Below are 22,848 nucleotides of genomic sequence, written 5' to 3'. Positions count from 1 at the left end.
TCTCAGAAAACACTCAATGGACTGGAGATTTTTTTTAAAAAATCAGAAATGAATTTCCATAATAGTAATGACCATTTTAGTAGAGAAAACAAAAAAGTGATGAAAGAAACACATTTTGAAAAAAGAAATTGCGTTTGCAATTTTGGCTGAAAGGCATATGATTGAGATTTAAGTTTCAAGGAACAGTGACCTTATTTGTGCATGTGAAAAGTGATTGAATCTGTGAAAAATAAAATACTAAAACTATAATAAAAAAACATAATATTATCTAAAATAAAATACGAAAACAATGTTTTTTAAAATAAAATAACAAACTATAGAATAATGTTAGCAAATTACAATACCTAAATAAAAGTTTTTTTTGATAAAATGAAAACACAAAAACTATATTATTTTAATAAATATCAAACCATTGAAAAGCATTATTTTAATTAAAATACCAAACAATAGAATAATCTTATTTTAATTAAAATACCAAACTACTGAATAATCTTATTTTAATTAAAATACCAAAACTATGGAATGTTATTTTCAGGGCTTCCATTAATGCACAATTGTGCATCCCTGACACAATAAAATTAAAACCCCAGCCTAAGAGTCCCATAGGATGAAAGAACAAATTGCTGCCCAAATGATTTCCAGCTTTCAGAAAAGGTCAAGGTTTCACAAAACAATGGTCTCACAGGATTTTCTATGCCGTCTGCTGAAGTCATGCTCGTTAATTATGCATTGTGTTCATTTCCAAGTGTAGCAGAATAAGTATACAGTAGTGGACATGATCTCGAAAGGACGACGTGCTAAGGATTCAAATTAAATTAAAAGATAAGCCCTATGATAATAAACATTACTACCATTTGTTGCTTTCACATTGAGACTTGATCAAAATGAAGTTTGCAAATCTGGATAAGTATTTTGGGGGTTAAACGCATACATGCAATGCCATTATGCTTTTGTCGTAATCAGTATGCCTTTTTACAACAAATTACGTTTCCAAGAAAACATATGGGTTCCATCAATTTGAACTTAGCCTAAAAGATTCATTATATTCATACTAAAATTACATAGTGGACCAGTCTATGGTTTTATAGAAAATGGTGCCAGATTATAAGCAAGATGCTTTAAGGTGTGACTTGTGGATGTTATGTGATGAAAAATGTTAGGAGTAGATGGATCTTTGCAAACTTCAAAACATGTCAGATCAGAAAAAAGGACAAATCAACACCGTTTTACAAACTTTAAAAGAAAAATGAGAACAATGAAATACAGCACTTGAGATTGAGCACATGAATGTTCAATGCAAACTTTAAAATCAAATTCACGATCATCCAGTTCTGTAATTAAGACACCTTGCCCGATATTTTTGTTCAGAGAGCGCGACGTATTACTGTCAAAATAATGGCCTTCTGTAGCATGTTCACAAGTCAACTGATGTCAATTTAAATACATGAATATTTAAAGAATTACAAACAAGTAAAACTGACAAAGTATTGAGTGTCTTTATTCATGGCATTACAATGGATATTTTATCCACTTCATGTATACCCAATATGCTTGCAAGAGATGACTGCAGCTTTTGCTGGTGGAACTCCTATTTACACCAACATTCTAGTGAGACCCCTCTCTCTCTCTCTCTTAGAAACACACACAGACACACAATTTACAGTGGAAACTATAAAGCGGGACCCTTTAACATCTTGTAAGGACCCTATAAAATTTGAATGTGGGCGTCCTTAGGACTCCATAGAATATCAATTTAATGGAAGCCCTGTATTTTAAATTAAAATTGTTTAGATAATTGTAAGACTTAGATCCAGGATTCAGAAAATATGTTTATGTAGACATTTTCAGGGTTTGAACTAACACTGGCCCATTAGTCAAGAGACTGGTACATTTCACTACAGAACAAAACTGGTGCTAGTCCATTTGCGACTAATGAAAATTTTATTTTAAATTCAAATTCAACAGAAAGAGTAGGGAAGGTCCACTGAATCTGCAAGAATAGTGATTGTTTTTCCACCAATTGTACAATTTAAACTAGATACTCCTCAACATTCTTTGATAGCTACACTAAACAGAACCTAACAAATATTATTAAAACTTAAAAAGAACTTGCTTAAGTTGGTTTAGTGCAAAATAAGATAAAGTATTAAACTAATTTCTAAGAGAAAACATTTTCAATTGCTTGGCTGAGTGTGTTATTGTTTCAAAAAAAAAAAAAAACATCAGGGAATATTGGTATTATTATTATTATTATTATTTTGAATTATCATATTTGTTTATCTACAGTATAAGTATGTGTAAATAAGTCATGATATTATTCTGACTTTTTAACACTTATCACCATTTACAAATCAATATAAAGAACATTCACCCAGCAATGATAGCCTTGTTTTGAATTTTAGCAATCGATATCAGGAACGGAAAATCATCCAAAACAAGTATTGTGAATGGGATCCATAAAGGACCCTTTAACTATGTTTTAAGTTTGGAACAATTTCAATTAGGCTCTACAACTTGATATTAAGTTTGGGAAGACTGCAGTCCACATTTCCATACTCTGTCTCATCCTACTTACAATAAAAATGTCTGCAACTTATCTGGACATAGTTTAATTATTTACAAAGCAGAATCTCTAATCAGCTAATCATTGGGTTACTGATGCAAATTGCTGTATTAGTATGAAAGCAGTATCCCTGCATATTTGGATTAACGTTGATTTATGGGTTTTTCCCCTTTTTTAAATTAAAAAAAATTACTTTTCATACTTTTTTTTACTCAACCTGGATTGTTATTTAATTGTAATATCAATGATTCAACAGGCAGTGAGATAGGGAATATAGGGTCCAAAGTACAAAAAGGGACAAGAAATTACGTCCACTGCATTTATGAATTAGATCCTTGCATGATTTAACAGCTATTTCTGAATATAACCAAGGCCACTTCTAGATGCCAACAAGAATTATAAATGATTTCTATAATGGATGGTACCCAAGTCTCATCTTTTTTACATATGCTGACAAGTCTCATCTTTTTGACACATGCTGACATATCTAATCTTTTTACATAAGATGACATGTCTCATCTTCTTACACAAGATGACAAGTGATATATATGGGAATAACTACTAAAGGATCCAAATTTGTATCATGTAAGAAGCAATCTATTGAGAACACAATTTGCAGCATTCAGTTAAAAACTACATTAAAACCCTCCAGATAAAATCAACATTAAAACCCTCCAGGTCAATACTACATTAAAACCTTCCAGGTAAAATCTACATTAAAACCCTCCAGGTCAATACTACATTAAAACCCTCCAGGTAAAATCTAAATTAAAAACCTTCAGGTCAATACTACATTAAAAACCTCCAGGTAAAATCTACATTAAAACCCTCCAGGTCAATACTACATTAAAACCCTCCAGGTAAAATCTACATTAAAACCCTCCAGGTCAATACTACATTAAAACCCTCCAGGTAAAATCTACATTAAAACCCTCCAGGTCAATACTACATTAAAACCCTCCAGGAAAAATTACGTTAAATCCCTCCAGGTCAATACTACATTAAAACCCTCCATGTCAATACTACATTAAAACCCTCCATGTCAATACTACATTAAAACCCTCCATGTCAATACTACATTAAAACCCTCCAGGTCAATACTACATTAAAACCCTCCATGTCAATACTACATTAAAACCCTCCAGGTCAATACTACATTAAAACCCTCCATGTCAATACTACATTAAAACCCTCCAGGTCAATACTACATTAAAACCCTTCAGGTCAATACTACATTAAAACCCTCCAGGTTAATACTACATTAAACAGGATTGTAAACAAGACAAGTATCTCTCAAAATACAAGTAATCTTAACTTTAATTGTGTCAAGTATTACTTCTCTTCATCTCCTGTTAGTGATCTGATTACAAAATTCATAAAATACTGTAACATATTTTAACAATTATCTTTAATGAGCATTTTTTTTTAAATGATTCTGTTCTGTACTGTTTGATTTGCAACACAGAAGAAAACAAACTATACCAAGGGAAGTAACCACTAACTGTGTTCTCAACTGATTAGAATAATCAATGTGAAATTACATGTATTGACTGAACTTTCAAGGTCAAAAGTGCCTTAATATAAGGAATACACTATTCTTAGCAACAGATGCAGGCATCATGCTATAGGTTTCTATGAATTAAATTCCTCGAAGCAAACATGGATTTGCATCGATGAATTCCATACCTGCTAGTAGAGTCATTGCTGTCAAACAACCATAAAAATGGCTGAGCTAATAATATTGTTAGATAAGGCAAGTAAAAAAGAATAATTCCTAACCATCTGCCAGACTTGCATGATGTTATCCTCTGATACAGAGCAGATTACCCAGGGTTCATTGGGATTCCATGAGAAGTCAGAGATCTTGGCTGTGTGTCCTCCATGAATGAACTGAAAAGGGCAATACCATCATATTTATCAAATAGTTAAAATGCACATTAAGTAAAGTTATATTTTAAGTATGACGATCTACAGTTTTTCAAAGGATATTTATAAAAAATCTTAAAATCATGCGTGTATTTCTAATAAACCAAGAACAGACTTTAATGGCAATCCTGTTTCTTTTACGTTGATGAAAGGAAATATTTGGTTTTCAAGCAATTCTTGAGTCTATCAGTCCTCTGCCTTCTTCTTTTAACTTCTTTCGTCACTGAAAACTTAGATAATTTTTTTTGCAGTTCTCATTAGTTCTGCTTTTCAGACATAATATTAAATTTTCCAGAACAGTATTGCTAAGTTGTCATTTGTTCATTATCTCAACTCCTTAAAGAGCACTGGTTCTTCATTTAGTAAAACACTGGTCATGCAGACATGCTGTATAACAAAAATAAGTGTCAATTTTAGTTGCAGAAAAAGCAAATTTTATCAGTGACTTCATAACCATTGTACAGTGTTGACCAACAAGCTCCATTAATAATGAAAACTTGAAATAACCTCAAGAAACTTAAATACATCAACAAAGCAACCTCAATGCAAAAGCAGATGTGCTGATAGATAAGGGTAACAATACATCTTTCAAATTTCACGGTGATGCATAGAAAATAGGAAGGAAAGATAAAATAAGAAAAAACAGGACATCAGCGATGCAATATGATAAGAATTCTCACCAGCAGCTCTGGTGGACCATCTTCAGCATCTTCTGCAGATTGTTCCTCTCCAATTTTGCTAGAAAAAAGATAGATATATTCAGATATAACATTTTCAACAATTCTGATTTTTTTTAACCAATGTAAAAAAACTTCATATGTAGTGTCAGCTGGATACAACCCATATCTCTGGTTTTACAAGAGATTAATTTTTACAAGGCCACTCTTTTATTTACCTAAAAGTAAACATCTTTAATGCAAAGCTTAATTTAAAAAACTTTTTAAATAGAGCTCAATCTTACAGAACTTAACTTTAAAAACTTTAAAATAGAGTTCAATCTTAAAAACATTAAGTCTGAGCCTGAGCAGAGTCTTAAAAACTTTCATAATGACTTTAATTTTGGGTATGAACGGCCTCACAGGCATACATGTGGACACCAAGTGATCACTATTATCAAGTTTCTGCTAAAACAGGTTTAACAGAAATTAATAAAATTGTGATCGATCCGATCAGAGGAAAACATATTGTCATAATTCTGTAATTCGAAAAGCTTTAAGTATAGAAATCATTTCTCAGGAAAAGTTGAACAAAATCTTTTTTGAATATCTATTTAGGCACTGCTTCCTCTTCAGTCAACAAAAATTACAGTTGTATTGAGATTCCTGAGGCCATATGAAGTACTTTATCAAAGGTCTGTAACATTTACACCTGAATATTTTATTTCCATTTGGTTGAACTTTTTCCCTAAAATAGTAAAGTTAACCCCAAAATGCTATTATTCTAGAAAAAAAAGTCTCTATTTTAAAACCGAATTTGTTTTACCAGCTACATATCATCACAATATAGCACAGGATTCAGACAGGCAGTACGTTTTCTAAATGGTGTATCAATCACTTCTGGTTTTGTTAAGGACAAGAAAACTTACCTCAAGTCCCAGACATGTAGCCGTCTATCTGTACCACTAGATGCCAGGATTGTCTCATTGTGAGGAGACCACTGAACCTGCAAAATTAAAAACAATTACCGTTAACATATCTCTCAAATTACCCAAAACTTTTCCACAACTAAAATATACCAAATAATTTACCATTTTGATTCTTTAGCATTTCCTTGCAAAAAGTGGGGAGGATTTTAATTTCAGTCTTCTTTGATAAATATTAGTAAAAAAAACACTCAGTACTTATGCTTCTGACATACAGGAGTCCTTTTATAGAGCGGAATGAAAGAGCTTTGAGCACATGGTTACAACATTGTGTATTAATGCTGGTGTCTGCATGATTCGGAATGTTAATGTAGCTTTACCATTTTTTTCATTCATATTGCTTCAACGTCTCCAGTGTAGCAGTTTATAGTGATGTCTAGCACTGGAGCTTCATGCCACAGACATGTAGCATGATGTCCCACCCAGTCACATTATCTTGACACCAGGCAGACCAGTCCTAACACTAACTTCTTAATGCGGAGCACCAAGCGAGGCAGCTGTTAGTACCATTTTTATAAGTCTTTGGTATGACTTGGCTGGTGTTCAAACCCGTGACCTACCGCATCCAAGGCAGATGCTCTAACCACTAGGCCACCAAAGTGGTCAGTATTAATGCTGGTGTCATTCGTCTTTTTTTTCTAGACCGAATATAAAAGAACACTGTCTTGGCATTAAAAGGACAAGTCATTTTCCTAGAAACATGGCCCCAATTCAAAATTAGAAACTGTTGACAGCTTCACCCTAAAGGTATATACACTACATGGCATTACAATGTATTTGCTTTCCATCAAATCTGGTCAAATTCTGTTCTGTGTTTCTATTAGAAGTCATCATTGAAAGGATTTTCTATTTCATAGCAACAGCAGTCATAACTAATGGTGGATCAGGTTCATTTTAACCAAACTGAAAACTCTTGTACAATGATGATTACCGTCAAATTATGTTGAGCGATATTTGAAAAGTCTTTTTCTGTTATTATTAACAGCAACCACAGCTTACGGTGGATTGGAATCATTTTAACACATTTTAAAAGAAATTCAAGCCTGGATGTTTGCTATCAAAATTCAGTCTTTTGAGCTGCTTCGAGACAGTAATGGTGGTACTACCTATGTGACGTCAGATTGACATATCTGAACAAATCTGAAAGCGTTTCATGCTAGGTGCTTTCTTTCAATCTTGTTCAAATAATACTGAGTGGTGTTTGCTGCAAAGAAGTCATTTAAATGTTTTCTATTTTAATAAAGGCATTTGAAAAAGTTTCATGCTACAAAGTTTTGTATAAAATCTGGTCAAATTCTTAAGAGTGGTTTTTGAAAAGCGGACAGTTGCAATCGTGGGAGGATGATTAACTATGTATAACACACAATGGATGAAGGACCTTATCACAAGCCCACCTGCGACTTGTGTGCAGGTGAGCTAAAATAAATTAAAAAGGTGGGGGTGGACATGGCCTTGACGGCCCCCACCACCTCAATTTTACCTCTAAACATGTTCAATTAGTACTCTAAACATGTTCAATTATGACTCTAAATATGTTCAATTATGACTCTAAATATGTTCAATTATGACTCTAAACATGTTCAATTTTACCTCTAAACATGTTCAATTAGTACTCTAAACATGTTCAATTATGACTCTAAATATGTTCAATTATGACTCTAAACATGTTCAATGTTATCTCTAAACATGTTCAATTATGACTCTATACATGTTCATTTATGCCTCGGTTAAGTAATTGTCTGTCATTAAGTGGTGGTGAAAAATTCAGGAGTTTTCACCAACTTTTATCAGTATTTGCATAATTCAAGGACTTTTCACAATCCGGAAAAATATATCATTTCTCCCAACTTTTCTTCCGACTTCTTGGTAGGAACTGGGAACCTTGCTGGAAGATTTCATCTCTATAGAATAGACTATTATTACCTGGAAGATTTCACCTCTATACAGAAGTCTTTTATCACCTGAAGATTTCATCTCTCTACAGAAGTCTATTATCACCTGGAAAATTTCATCTCTATACAGAAGACTATTATTACCTGGAAGATTTCACCTCTATACAGAAGACTTTTATCACCTGGATGATTTCATCTCTATACAGAAGTCTTTTATTACCTGAAGATTTCATCTCTAGACAGAAGTCTATTATTAGCTGGATGATTTCATCTCTACACACAAGTCTATTATTACCTGGAAGATTTCATCTCTCTACGTAAGTCTATTATCACCTGGAAAATTTCATCTCTATACAGATGACTATTGTTACCTGGAAAATGTCACCTCTATACAGATGTCTATTATTACCTGGAAGATTTCGTCTCTACACAGAAGTCTATTATCACCTGGAAGATTTCACCTCTATACAGAAGACTTTTATTACCTGGAAGATTTCATCTCTACACACAAGTCTATTAATTCCTGGATGATTTCATCTCTATGCAGAAGTCTATTATTACCTGAAGGTTTCATCTCTATGCAGAAGTCTATTATTACCTGAAGGTTTCATCTCTATACAGAAGTCTATTATTACCTGGATGATTTCACCTATATACAGAAGACTATTATTACCTGGAAGATTTCATCTTTATGAGACTCAAAAGAGTGGAGCTTTAATTTCAAATTCCTAAGATCCCACAGTGCAACAGTCTGGAAAAGTAAACAAGAATATTTAATTCAATGTTAGAAGCTTACTCTGACCAATCTTCAAAATATGCAGTTAATATTGTTATTTTGCACATATTTACACATAAAAAGTATGAAATACATTTTAAAATAGAAAAGAAGTTTCCACAAATCAACTGTGATCTAAAAATAAGCAGGAAGACTACTTTCATACTAATCCCACCATACCTAATGGTTAGATGACTAGAGGTTTCCAGTTTCAGTTTGTCAATAAGTATACCATGTCCAAATAAGTTGCATACATTTTTATGAGGATAGGGCATTTTTTGGAGACTTTTGCGGTCTTCCAACTTATTACTACCCTAAACAATTTTGTCAGATCACATGACTTTATTTGTAGATAGTCTAAAACTCTTAGAAAGCTAACAGTCAAAATTTTAATCCAAGTGCTCCAAAGAACTTGACAGCATTTTTCATGTAAATGGCATTATGACAACTTCCTGCTTAAGCAGTACAAGCTTATATATCAAGGTATAAAATATAGGTATACAGTAATATTTTACAAAATTTAAGTATACAGTAGTATTTTACAAAATGTAGGTATACAGTAGTATTTTACAAAATGTAGGTATACAGTAGTATTTTACAAAATGTAGGTATACAGTAATATTTTACAAAATATAGGTATACAGTAATATTTTACAAAATATAGGTATACAGTAATATTTTACAAAACATAGGTATACAGTAATATTTTACAAAATATAGGTATACAGTAGTATTGTACAAAGTGTCAGTTGAATACAGCAATGTTAAAAATGTCACTATCAAAAGACAGCAAAGCTTGCCTGCACAAGTGTCATCAGTCATATACCATCAACTTTCTTAAACTTGGTCCAACAGAGCTCAAATGATATTTATTTGTCTCCTTTCACAGGCAAGTCAATTATGTCACAGAATTGTATTCCCCATACCTTATCGGCAGATCCAGTGGCCAGAATAAACTCACTATAAGGGTTAAAGGACAGGCAGTTGACCTCAGCAGTGTGGGCATCAACAATGTGGCTTGGTTTGCTGGTGTTGTTTGAACGAGTGTCCCAGCTGTAACAGGTATAAAAACAGTACAAATAAAGTGATGGTACACTCAGGAATGGAACCAGTCTCAAAACAAAAAAACTGACAATTTTCATGCATCTGTTGGGCACATGTAAAGTACATAATTCACAAGCAAATGAAAAACTGCACAACACTTTCAAAATCATCAAAATAGGTATAAAATGAATATTAACTATTATCATCATTAACTTGAAAAACTGTTCATTTATGTACATGAATATAAATACACAAGTACTCTATTCTACCTGCTTTGTCTTTCTGGCCTGTGCTTTTTTCGTTTTAGCATTGTTAAGGAGTGCTTTTGCCAGCTGATCCATAATTAATTTTGTTTGTGCAGCTCAAGTCTAGTTTCCTCCAATTTCCGAATATATTCCAAAAAACCTTTTCATGGTCATCTTTTTGCTATAATGTCTACAAATTTTACTTTCATTGGATTTCAATTCCATAGATGCCATGAAATTATTTCAAAACTTTCTGCAAGACATTACACCAAACTGCAACAAAATACACAAAGAAATAATGAAACCATGAAAAAAAAAATCCAGAGTGCACGTTTAATTTATGACAGAGTGACTTGCTGTTTTGTTACTTTCTCTCTCCTTGAATTATATCATGGAAAAAAATATTCCTAGAAAATAAACAACAGAAAAAAGTCCACTAGAATTTTTAAAAAAGAAGAAAAACCAGTCTGTAATAAAAATCTGGACTTCCAGACCTGCCAACCCTAAGGAGACCATCTCAGTAAGGCAACTGATTTTTTCCCACTAGTTAGACCAGTTTCTAGTAAGGTGTAACAAAATATGATAAACTGCTATTGTAAAGCTAGAAAACATATTTAAAAGTTCCAGATTCGAAACATACATCAATGGTAAACATTATGTTCAACTGAAAAGTTTGTAAAGTACATGTAGACCTTAATGCATTGTACACTCATACAAAACTGCTCCTGAAGAACCTTATTATCATAATATATTGCAAAGTTGTTACTTCATTCCCCAAAATCAAACATTTGAAAAAAAATAAACTTTTAATAATACTTGAAGAATTTCAGTGTTCAATGTCATAGCAACATGTTTTCAATAATATTGCTTTAAATGTGCATGTCAGTTATTCAGTCACAATGATTTGTCCATTTTGCAACAAATATAAGACAATTTCTCTTTTCAGAAAAAATCTATAAAATGAAACACCCAAATACATCAACTATATGTGAGTTAACTTGTCTCATCCCCTATTGGTCACAATCTGTTGATATTGATGTGCCAGTTTTTCCCCTTTTTTTCTCAAAGTTATTTTTCCTTTCAAGCACCTTCTATTATTGGCTGTAATTTGTGTTTCTGATATTCAATTTCTCAGTTTTCAGCTTCTTTTAGAGGTGCTGGCTGCTGCTCCAAACTCTAACAACTGTGAGTAGCAAAATTCTAACATTTCTTGCAAAAATCAGATGCCAGTAATCTGCCATTCACTTTCTTGTGAACTGACCAAGAACATTTCCATCAACTCTACACCTCAGCCAGTCCCATTTCCACGCATTTTTAAAACTTTGATCCAAACTTTTTGTGACCTGTTCTCTCGAAACCTTGAGATGCCACATTTTACAAGCATGCTTCTTTCTCTCCATTTCCATCAGTTTGTTACACAAAGATTACGTGGATGAGTAGAAACATTTGACCAATCAGAAAACTCTTTACAATGATCATGTGTTAAATAATATACAGAATGAATACTTAACAAGGATTGTTGCGGAATTGGACTGGACATACTTTTTTATAAACTGTTTTACTCAAACCTTAATTTCTATGGAGTTACTGAAGAAAGCTTGCTGACTGGCCACAAGAACTAGATTACATTATGACCATCATTAAATTTTGACCAATCAGTCTCAACATGTGCTTCATAAATATATCACTGCAGGAAACACTGCATGGGAATTTGCAAAGATAATTAAAATGCAACTTAGCAAGTTTTCTTGTGAAAAGTAATTACACACTTACCAAAATATCTACTGGTATCTTCACTTTGGCATAACAATGTATCAATAAAACTAGATAGTCTACAAAATACTGATGACTAAGGGTGAACCTAACACTGTCTAACCAGATAATCCCAAAATTTTGACATTCAACTCTCAACTTCTTACAGGTCTAACTCATAAAGTTGTGGCACAGCGTATTGAAAAGGAAAATTTCTCCAGATTACAAAGATGCCTAGAGTACTTAAATAAATCACTGTAAACACAAACACCATTAAGAAATTCTGGGCTAGGCATGAAATTGAATTATTGTAGTTAGGTCTCTTATTGTACATTGATCTATTTTATTTAGCTGTCTATTATACAGAATGCTTCTCTCCAAACAAAATATTGACACATTTTAATATCAAGTCTGTATTAAATACCTGTGTAAAAATTCCAAAGTCAGCTTCCTTTGCATGACTGATAACGAGCAGCCAAAAACAGCCAAAAGAAATCAATAATTGATGCAAGCTGGAGGTTAGGTGATGCTGAATATCAATGTTTGTTACGGGTAGAAAATGCAAACAGATTTAATCTCAAGATGCGAATCTGCATTTTCTCAGCCCAAGGATGAGTGAGTGGTAATGTTACACGGCTCAGCCAATTTTCATCCAGTCAAAGCCGAGGGTTTTCCTAAGCCTAATGCACAATATAACAGGCTATTTATCTTTAAACCTTTGGTAATTAAAAAGCAAAAGTTTAAATGCTATTAGTCCTGTACTCAGAAAGGCATCTCAAAGCCAGCTTTTCACAAAAAGATAATGTACTCAGACTTTTCACAATTTAGTTAACATTTTCACACTAATAAAATAAAATTCTTAATTCTTTTTATATCACAAATCCAATTTTTAACATTTTTGCGTTCTTTTTTAAGCAGAGCACTGAATGAACTTACATCATAAGCTTCTGGTCATCAGCCACAGACCCAAACAGACTTTCATGCAACAGATGCCATGCCACATCCTGGAAAAATAATGGAATAGTTAATAAATATAGTGCACATGTAACAGATGAATGCTGTATTATAATTTATACTACAAGATATTTTGTCAGCAAAAAGAGAATAGCAAATAGTATGCCATGATTGTAAACCATGCTTTGCAGTATGGTATGTGACTTTTTATCAAACAAAAACAAAAACAAAATCAAAGCATTGATGCCACTGTAATTAAATTATGCTTTCAGCCTCCCAAAATGTAATCAGTTTTGACACAAATGGAAAAAAAAATCACTAAGACATGTAGTAAATGACAAGATGCATACTGTCAATGTCAGGGCTATTCTATCTAAACAAACACGGTACACTGGGAATGCAGTTTTAATATATATATATATATATATATATATATATATATATATATATATATATATATATATATATATATGCTAGGGTACTACTTAATATAAAAATGATACAAAATTTTAAACTGTATCTATGGGCGACTACTAGACAAAGAAAGTGCTTTCCTTGGGTTACGTATATATTTCACTGTAAAACTTTTTTAAAAAATTCCTCGCCACCTCTTTCAAAATGAAAATAACTAAGGGGACTAATGTTTTCAATTAGAAGACTTAGTATCAATTACATATTAAAACATCAAACAGTCTATAGGAATCAGAAGTCAAAAGTTCTCCATTACAGTTGACCAAGACAGCATAATTGTATCATAAATCACTGATATGAACCAAAGTATGTAAACATAGTAAACATGTGAAATTCAGACAAAAGAACAAGAACCTAATTTACAATATATATTTTCTTTACAATGTATGGGAATAGTCATCACGTGAAGTCCATAAATGGAGCTACTTAATTTATGGATGGGAATCGTCATCACGTTAAGTCCATAAATGGACCCACTTAATTTATGGATGGGAATCGTCATCACGTAAAGTCCAGAAATGGAGCTACTTAATTTATGGATGGGAATCGTCATCATGTCAAGCCCATAAATGGAGTGACTTAACTTATGGATGGCAAGTCATTATCTGGATATGCAGGATCAGAAGTGAAATTAAATTTTTTAAGTTGAGGGCATTTTTTAAATAGATTATTTTCAAGGTTTTAAAAATGTGTTGAGGTTCAAAACAACGCAGTTACAAGATTATCTCCATGGTGAACATAACATAAAAAATTTGATAAAATAAAGATGAAGTGAAAATAAAAAAAGATAAAAAACATCTGCGAATACAAAGAAACGTGTGTGCTTTCTCAACCACTAGGCTTGCCTACGGGCTGTTCCATTTAAAATGTAGTTTTTGTGTGAGGAAAAACTTGTTTTAATTATGAAATACTTACCCATGGCTATTGTTTAGCTTTCTTTTTCGTGCTGATAAAAAACATACCATCTGTTTGATGTGAATACATCCTCCCTTAGAGTGAAGAACTGTCAGTATAATGCAATTCCTCAGGCAGCTCATTTGTCCCCGTTTTGTGCAAAACATCTTTTTTTTTGTTGATGTGATAAGACATGTGCCAAACACTAGAGAAAATCTGCCTGTTGCAGTGTTTCCTAACTGCAATTGCGACTTGGCCTCTTCAATAATTATATCTAATGGTTTCACTTTATCCATTCATTTTTATTCCCAAATATTTATGCAGAATTTTTTTTCCTCCATGGACTTGGGGTTACTTTATGTACACCAACAGGTGTTGGATACACTCACATCATATTTTTTAGACAAAAAAGAAAGCTAAACAATAGCCATGGGTAAGCAATTGCTATTAACCAACATACTTGGTACCCAGGGCAGCTTTTTTAAAAATATATCCCAGAGTACTTAGATTTCAGAGTTCATATTAAAAAGATAAGATAATTCTAAATTGCAACTCTGAGTGAGTACCTCACATCAAAAGTGCCTTTCCTGGGTCCCATGTATATTATTACTGTAACAGCCCTAATGAAAAAAAAGCACCTTCCCTGGTTCCAATGTATATTTTACTGTAACAGCCCTAATGAAAGAATAAAAAATGTGCCAAGAAAAAAGCATTTTTTACGGGCTTGGGGTAGAGTAGTTGATCTCTTTTCAAATTAAATTTTTTTAAAAATGTTCATTTCATTTTAAAGGCTTTTTAGGTTTCCAAGGCCAAAATTTAAGTTTAGGTTTTTCTGAGGTCGACTTCAAGGTTTCTGTGGTCCAATTCTAACCCCAGATAAAACACGAATACGCAATAAATTCATGAAATCCATATTATGAGCTACTTCTGTGGTTACCATGAAAATTGATATACTTGTTATTATATGTTCCTCGGAGTCACACAACTCCCCAACTGCCCACATCCCCCTCTTTCCAGACCATGACCAGTGGGTCATAATTCAGTTTACTAACTGGTTTTGCATCTTCCACTAACAAATACATGTACGAAGTTTATTAAAAAAGGATTTGTAAATACAGATGCAACTGAAATGAAAGTATATATGACCTCTGCCCCACTCCAAGGGAAACCAGGGGTGGGAAAAATAAACTATAATTCTCTTGCAAATGATAATCATATGGGCAACCTATGCAATAAGTTGGGTGAATTTGCATCAAGAGGTTTAGGACATGAAGTTACTGATAGACAGATCAAAAGAAGCAATCACGTTATCTCCCCCCTTTTATATGCTAAGTATGGCCATAAAAATATAGCAGCAAATACCTCTACAACTGATGTATGTCCTGTGAAGATGGTAAATGCATCAATAACTCTTCCTTCTTTTGGGTTAGTATTGATATCCCATAAACAAATGGTCTGAAAATAGAACATCAGATGGCTGCTTCATTCAGCATGCAAGAAACAGAATGAACACATTCAAGTCTCAAAATAAGTTTGGAATTTTCACAATATTAAATGTTTGATTTTCTGATGTTTTAATATTATTTTTCAACAGATGATAAGCTACAAATGGCAAACCAGTGTATTTGGTGGAGGAATATCCAGGACCTGTGAAGAACCACTGACCCTCTGGAAGTTACTTGCAAGCTTTCTCACATACCCATACTGACCAAGGCGAGACTCAAACTCATATTGATAAAGGCAAGACTCAAATTCACATACCCATATTGATCAAGACAAGACTCAAACTCATATACCCATATTGATCAAGGCAAGACTCAAACTCATATACCCATATTGATCAAGACAAGACTCAAACTCACATACCCATATTGATCAAGACAAGACTCAAACTCATATACCCATATTGATCAAGGCAAGACTCAAACTCACATACCCATATTGATCAAGACAAGACTCAAACTCATATACCCATATTGATCAAGGCAAGACTCAAACTCACATACCCATACTGATCAAGGCAAGACTCAAACTCAAAGTTGAGGGATGTGAGTGATCTGTCAACATGAGCACCTTGTATCCACTTGGGGCCTTTTCACAATATGAAATAGTTTTGAACAATACAGTATCTTCATTACGTTTCATTGGGTGCCAATGTTTGTGTATTTCATAGGTTACCAATGTTTGCATGTTTATAGTTGCTACAAACCAAGAATTTAATAGATGTAATAAAAATTGGAAAGAATATGATATTTCCCCAATCCACAAATTTAATAATGATGAATGTGTCGAGTTTGAAATGCAAAAAACCTGATACACAGAAATAAATCAATTCACATTATTTGCAAACACACAATATAATAGAACATGCATTTCTATTTTTTTTTAAATATGCACCCATTCCACCAAATCTTTCTATAAAACTATCATGTCCCACTCCCATTAGACAGCTAACCTGTGCAAGGAATCTGTTTAAAAAAAAAAATGTCTTGCTGTGAAACTAAGAATTATTTGGCTCTTGAAAGAAAAAGAAAATGTAAACAATTATGACACTTATGCGAATGCCATTACCAAATCAAATAGCTGTTCTTCTTGCCTGCAAACACAGACATGAAAATTAACCATACAATTTAGTCTTACTGAATGCTCCCACCTCCACTCAATTTCACTCCCATTAGTCAAAATAAAAAGTACATTTTGAACAGGTCTTGTACCAGGCTCTGCAGTCCAAAACATTGAATTTCCACTCAAATTTGTGCAACCTATATAACAATGAAATTTGTATAAAAAAATGTATGATTATATCTCACAATGAAAATAGAGCACAAACATTTTTATTATCTACAGGACCTGCTGTCGCACTGGGTGCCAGAAAATCAGGATTGTTCTATTTATTCTACTAATGACTTTAAAAAATGAAAAGCAGGAACACTGGCAAATTATGCCACAGCAAATGTGGGTGCAAGTTATCTACAGTCGTATTCCCGTTATAAATGTTCACAAAGTTTAAAATCTTACGTGGTCGTCTGAAGCACTAAGTAGATGACCATTTAGATTTGGATTCCACGACAGACCATATCTGCAAATACAAATGCAGGTCAATTAGAAAGGTATATTATTTTTAAGAGTTTTTTTTTAATTCATGATGTTAACTTTTTCATAATACATATTTACAAGCAAAATCCATGATTAAATGTCTACATAAGCATGCATGAAATAATGTTAACGTATCATATAACAATGAATTTTCACAAATTCCATCAAAGACCAACAAAATATTAAATTCTTCATGAACTGGCATTTTTAATGAAATAACTGCATTGTGTTTCATAAGACCAGTGTGCATTTGATTTATGTAAATCTCTCTCTCTCTCTCTCTATATATATTTATATTCTCCTTGCCAGTACATTTAATGTTTACTGCATGGATGGAGGGGTATCAAACTCACTTGCCATGGTGAGCCAGATTTGATATAAATGTGCCTCACTCGGGCCACAAATATCATGAACTATAATAAACATACAAACTGAAACTAACGAGTCTGTCAGGCCGTATGCTGACACCTCTGGTTTACTGATTTCAGGTATAATGAATAAAAGTACTAGTGGTAGTCCATTTAAAGCAATATTTTGGCTGTCAAATCTGCAAGTAATTGTTATGGTGCAGAATTATGAATAAGTCTCTAATTAATGAGTGAGGAAACACTGGCCATTGTGATCTTGTTTAGCTATTGATGCATCTCTCAAAACTGAGAGCGATAGCAGCAAGTGCATACTCAAACTACTTCCAAATTCAAAAGAGGGTGGGATCTATAGGAATTCAAATAAAAGGAAAAAAAAAAAGATTTTTGGTTACATGTAGTTTAATCAAGAAGGTGATTGGATGGACAGGTGCGAAAAAGACTTACGTTGAGGGTGATTGGATGGACAGGTGCCAAAATGACTCAAGCTGAGGGTGATTGGATGGACAGGTGCCAAAATGACTCATGTTGAGGGTGACTGGATGGACAGGTGCCAAAATGACTCATGTTGAGGGTGATTGGATGGACAGGTGCCAAAATGACTCATGTTGAGGGTGATTGGATGGACAGGTGCGAAAAAGACTCATGTTGAGGGTGATTGGATGGACAGGTGCCAAAATGACTCATGTTGAGGGTGACTGGATGGACAGGTGCCAAAATGACTCATGTTGAGGGTGACTGGATGGACAGGTGCCAAAATGACTCATGTTGAGGGTGATTGGATGGACAGGTGCCAAAATGACTCATGTTGAGGGCAGGTGCCAAAATGACTCATGTTGAGGGTGATTGGATGGACAGGTGCCAAAATGACTCATGTTGAGGGTGATTGGATGGACAGGTGCCAAAATGACTTACGTTGAGGGTGATTGGATGGACAGGTGCCAAAATGACTCATGTTGAGGGTGATTGGATGGACAGGTGCCAAAATGACTCAAGCTGAGGGTGATTGGATGGACAGGTGCCAAAATGACTCATGTTGAGGGTGATTGGATGGACAGGTGCGAAAAAGACTTATGTTGAGGGTGACTGGATAGACAGGTGCGAAAAAGACTTACGTTGAGGGTGATTGGATGGACAGTGCCAAAATGACTCATGTTGAGGGTGATTGGATGGACAGGTGCCAAAATGACTCATGTTGAGGGTGATTGGATGGACAGGTGCCAAAATGACTCATGTTGAAGCTCAATTAAAATGATTCGACATGGACAGAGATTTTTTAAATCTGTTCATTGATATCGTATCTGATATTATCCTTGATAAAACTTATTTATGATAAAATGCAGATGAGGAATGCCATATTAACGAGGCCCGCCTTGTAGCTTACCCCTCTTTCTGGTGGCCTTTTAATCGCAGTTCTGGACTACATTCTCCACTGGGATCTAAAGTAATAAAAAATATGTTCTCTTTATAGCCGACTAATCAAAAGAATAAATGCACAAACTTTTGATAGTAAAGGTACACACCACTGTACCTTCTAAAATCCTCCACTGATATGGTGTCAATTTGTATGAATTTTCTTTAAAAAATTAAAAGAAATTTATTTTAGTTTCTTTGATCATATTACCATTTTTATGTAAAGTGAAATAAGTGTGGATGACTGAAAATGTTTTGTATAATAAATAACTCAAACCTGTGAGCACAGATTTGAAAACTGATCAACAAGCAGTTAAACACTAAAACCTTTGTTAAGAAAACCGAAAATGGCCTTACAGCTGGTTTACATTGCATTTTGTCTAAATGATGTAATACTTCTTACGATGTATCCCATCATTGCATTATCGAGTATTAGTGCCATGAAACTGAAGCTTAGTAATATTGGTCACATTTGATGATTTACAGTATTTGTATAAAAGAAACTCAAGGACCAAGATGATGATGCTGTCAAATTTATTCAAATTCTATCAAGCAATCTTTTTTGAGAATTTGTTTGAAAGTTTTTCTATTTTTAGCATTATTTGAACATGGCCTGGCATCCAATGTCAATAATCAAGTACTTTATGCCAGATACTTTCTTTGAAATTTGGTAAAAATTCTGATTTTTTAAGAAGCCATTTATTGTTTTTTATCTTTCATTAATACGGCAGATTAGTATCAATTGTACAAACCTGGCAGGCCTTCATGTCAACATGCTCCTGTCATTTTTTACGTTGCAACTGGTACAGTGGTTTTGAGAAGCATTTGAAAATAAGAATTACTGACAGATGTCAGATGATGCATGCCAGACCCAAGATCATACCATGGGCCAGGTGAGATAAATAAATTTAAAAAATGAAGAAGAACAAAATGTATGCATAATTTATTTCCTAATTTTGCCAAACTCGGATAAAACTTACCAGGTTTCGATGGGTGCTTTGTGTAGTCAAACACTAACACATCACTGGACGGTGTCTTTGTTGCAATGATGCAGGGATTTTGTGGCATGTAGCGAGCCCTGTTCACTTCACCTTCATGGTTGATTTTGATCTCTATCTCAATCTTCCCACTAACTGATCCAAAACCTCCAAACTCTGCAACAAGAGTTGACTTCATTAATCTGATACAATCTGCAGGTACTTCATACAATGTATAGGAAAATTTTATTTTTTATTATAATCTAGAAGCATGTTCAACTTTCAAGGTATGAAATATCAATCAAAGTGACCTCATTTTTGTAAGACAAAAATGGACTGAGCAAGAAGCACGAAATGTAAATCAATGACAGTTTTGGCAAGACAGTATTGCATCCAACATGACTCATCTATGTACACCTTTGGCAAGACAGGGTTGTACCCAACAAGAAAGTGTTTCTCTTTACCCTCATTTATGTTTCAATGACCCCCCCCCACCAATTTTTTATTTGACCGCAAAACCCCATGTCAATGCCACAGTTTTCAATTACACATTGCTTTAAATGACGGCCACCAATGACCGGCAACATTTTTCTTTACGACCAAATAAATATTATGAGAAGTAACTCAGTGAAAACCTCATGTCTATATGTTCTGGGATAGTACTTGAAACAAGATTTCCAATTTGGCTTCTATGGTAGATACTGGATGCCCAAGGGTCACCATAATCATTTCTGACAAACTTCATATCATAGTAAGTCTCCCTGGTTGACAATTTATTTAAAACGATAGCAGCAACAAGATTCTCAAGATGGTGGCCATACCAAATGCCCGAGGGCATCATTTCATTCAGGACCAAACAGATATAGGAGTGACAAGATTTTATGACGGTCACCAGTGTCGATACTGGCTGCCATTTTTATTTACAACAAAGTAAACCATGGGATGAATATGTGTGCAAAAGTTAAAGGCAATCTCAGTGTATCCCCCAGGGGTGTAAAACTGAGGGTAAAAAAAAAAACCTTGGTGTCAGAACTGGGGGTCAAATAAAAAATGTGGGGGTCAAAAATATACTGACAAATTTTCATCCAACTCGTACTATTTCAGCTTGAAATAGGATATTGCCACTTGCACAACATTCTCGCTCTCTCTCTCAACATACAAATAAACCAACATGCACAGTTAACAAACAAATGCATTGTCCATTCAAAGAATAATGTTATTAGTTAACTTTTCTTTTAAAATCATAATTTTAACAGTCTCCTTATAATCTTATTACATACAAGCCAATACAAAAAGCCTAATAAATATTTTTAACCGAATGGCAGTCAAGTTACAGCCTGTCATAAAATGTGTACTATAATCGGTTTCATTGTACTTCGTCCTAGAACAAATTTATCCAAAAATGAAGGAGGCTAATGATTCATCTTGTTTCTAATATGTTACACTTGAAGTTTCTTTTATTGCAGCAAAGTTAAAAACCAACAAAATCTGCAATGACCCCCTGACTGTGTAATCCAAATAAACGCATTTGTCTCAGCAAGCTTACTGATTTCTTTGTTGTGAAAGAATGTCTTGGGTTATAATGTGTTCTCCAGATATCTTGTGGCGAACGAGAGCAGATTTGTTAAAATTCTTAAACCCTGTCACAAAAGGATTATTCACTTCTGCAGTCTTCGCAATCACGCTATCAGAAGTCACACCGGTAATCTTAATGGATATGCCGTCTTCCAGTCAAGGGAATTATTTTCTCAATTTTTCATTAAAGTTAGATCCACAGTTATTCTTTTGTGTTCTGCTTCTTTCACTTTCTTCGCTAATGATTTTTAGTGCACGACAGTTTAATCTGGAGATCACTTTCTAGTGCAACAAGCATTGAGGTTAAACATCAAGATGACATGTTGCTGAGCTAAATGGAAATCGCGTGAGAGCTCGTGAGATTAGGGGAAGCTACTCCGTCATAACATTGCCTATGCTAGTCTGGTTCCTTATTTCTTATGTTCCCTGCGTTCCACTGCTATACTAATAGAGGAGCCCAACACAGGGAGTAAACAAAGCGGGGAACCAGTCAATGCCTATGCTCTAAGTATACTCGATGCCACCCTTCGTCCAACGCATTGGATATTAAATAAAAAATCCTGATTGCATTATGCAAATCCCTTGCTTCAAAAAAACGGACGGCAACAAAATGTGTGCGTCAATTTTCTCCAGCGTGTGTCCCTGACTTCACAAATGTGCGTAAAGGGAAACACTGCAATCTTCGATTTCTTTTAGGAGAAAGAGCGACAACAAACTTGTGCCAATGGAAGATAACAGACAGCAGGCCATTGCACGAGCTTTACATCTCTATGAGAAGCAGAGCTAACGGAACAAAACTGATTTCATATATAGATGATTAAATATGCTTCAAAATTCCCAAATATTGCTACAGTAGTAAGATAGTACTATCAATTCCCAAAAAGACATACTTGCCTGCAATTTTTCATGTTACTTGTAAAGAAGTCACCATGATTTAAGCAGCAAAGAATAAATTTGCTTTTAATCAATTCTGTAAATGGTCAACAACCAGACATACCTCCTTTTTCACTGTCATAATGGGAAGCATCAAACTGGGCATTGTCATTGGGCAGTTGGACACTAGCTATCAACAAGTGGTTTTGCTCATCCGACCTACTCAAAAAGAGAAAAGGCCCAAGTGGACCAGTTATCACACATCTGACAAATTCTCACGCAGTTGATTATGTCACTAGGCATACCTCTTAGTGTCTGCTCATAAATCCAAATAAAAATCATACTGCAATCTCTAACTTTTGCTCATATAATAGGTCTGAACAAAGACTAT

General features: G+C 34.0%; 1 protein-coding gene across 2 annotated transcripts in view; it reads right to left on the bottom strand.

The window, feature by feature from the left end:
• LOC149785948 (histone-binding protein RBBP4) overlaps positions 1-22,848 on the bottom strand; it is a 41,544-nt gene that overhangs the window by 4,486 nt on the left and 14,210 nt on the right. The window contains exons 4-14 of one of the 2 annotated variants that reach the window (XM_089976199.1): positions 22,582-22,679; positions 20,013-20,186; positions 19,004-19,058; positions 17,177-17,237; positions 15,521-15,613; positions 12,776-12,843; positions 9,725-9,851; positions 8,697-8,774; positions 6,075-6,151; positions 5,170-5,227; positions 4,343-4,453 (exon numbers count right to left, since the gene is read on the bottom strand). In XM_089976199.1, coding sequence (XP_089832325.1) covers positions 4,343-4,453; positions 5,170-5,227; positions 6,075-6,151; positions 8,697-8,774; positions 9,725-9,851; positions 12,776-12,843; positions 15,521-15,613; positions 17,177-17,237; positions 19,004-19,058; positions 20,013-20,186; positions 22,582-22,679 — 1,000 coding nt within the window. The remainder of the gene's footprint in view (positions 1-4,342; positions 4,454-5,169; positions 5,228-6,074; positions 6,152-8,696; positions 8,775-9,724; positions 9,852-12,775; positions 12,844-15,520; positions 15,614-17,176; positions 17,238-19,003; positions 19,059-20,012; positions 20,187-22,581; positions 22,680-22,848) is intronic. The other variant, XM_089976200.1, reaches the window with a different exon arrangement.

Source organism: Sinohyriopsis cumingii, chromosome 12 (assembly GCF_028554795.1).
Source record: "Sinohyriopsis cumingii isolate HCF-2022 chromosome 12, ASM2855479v2, whole genome shotgun sequence".
Taxonomy (NCBI): domain Eukaryota; kingdom Metazoa; phylum Mollusca; class Bivalvia; order Unionida; family Unionidae; genus Sinohyriopsis; species Sinohyriopsis cumingii.
This window is presented reverse-complemented; position numbering and strand designations above follow the sequence as displayed.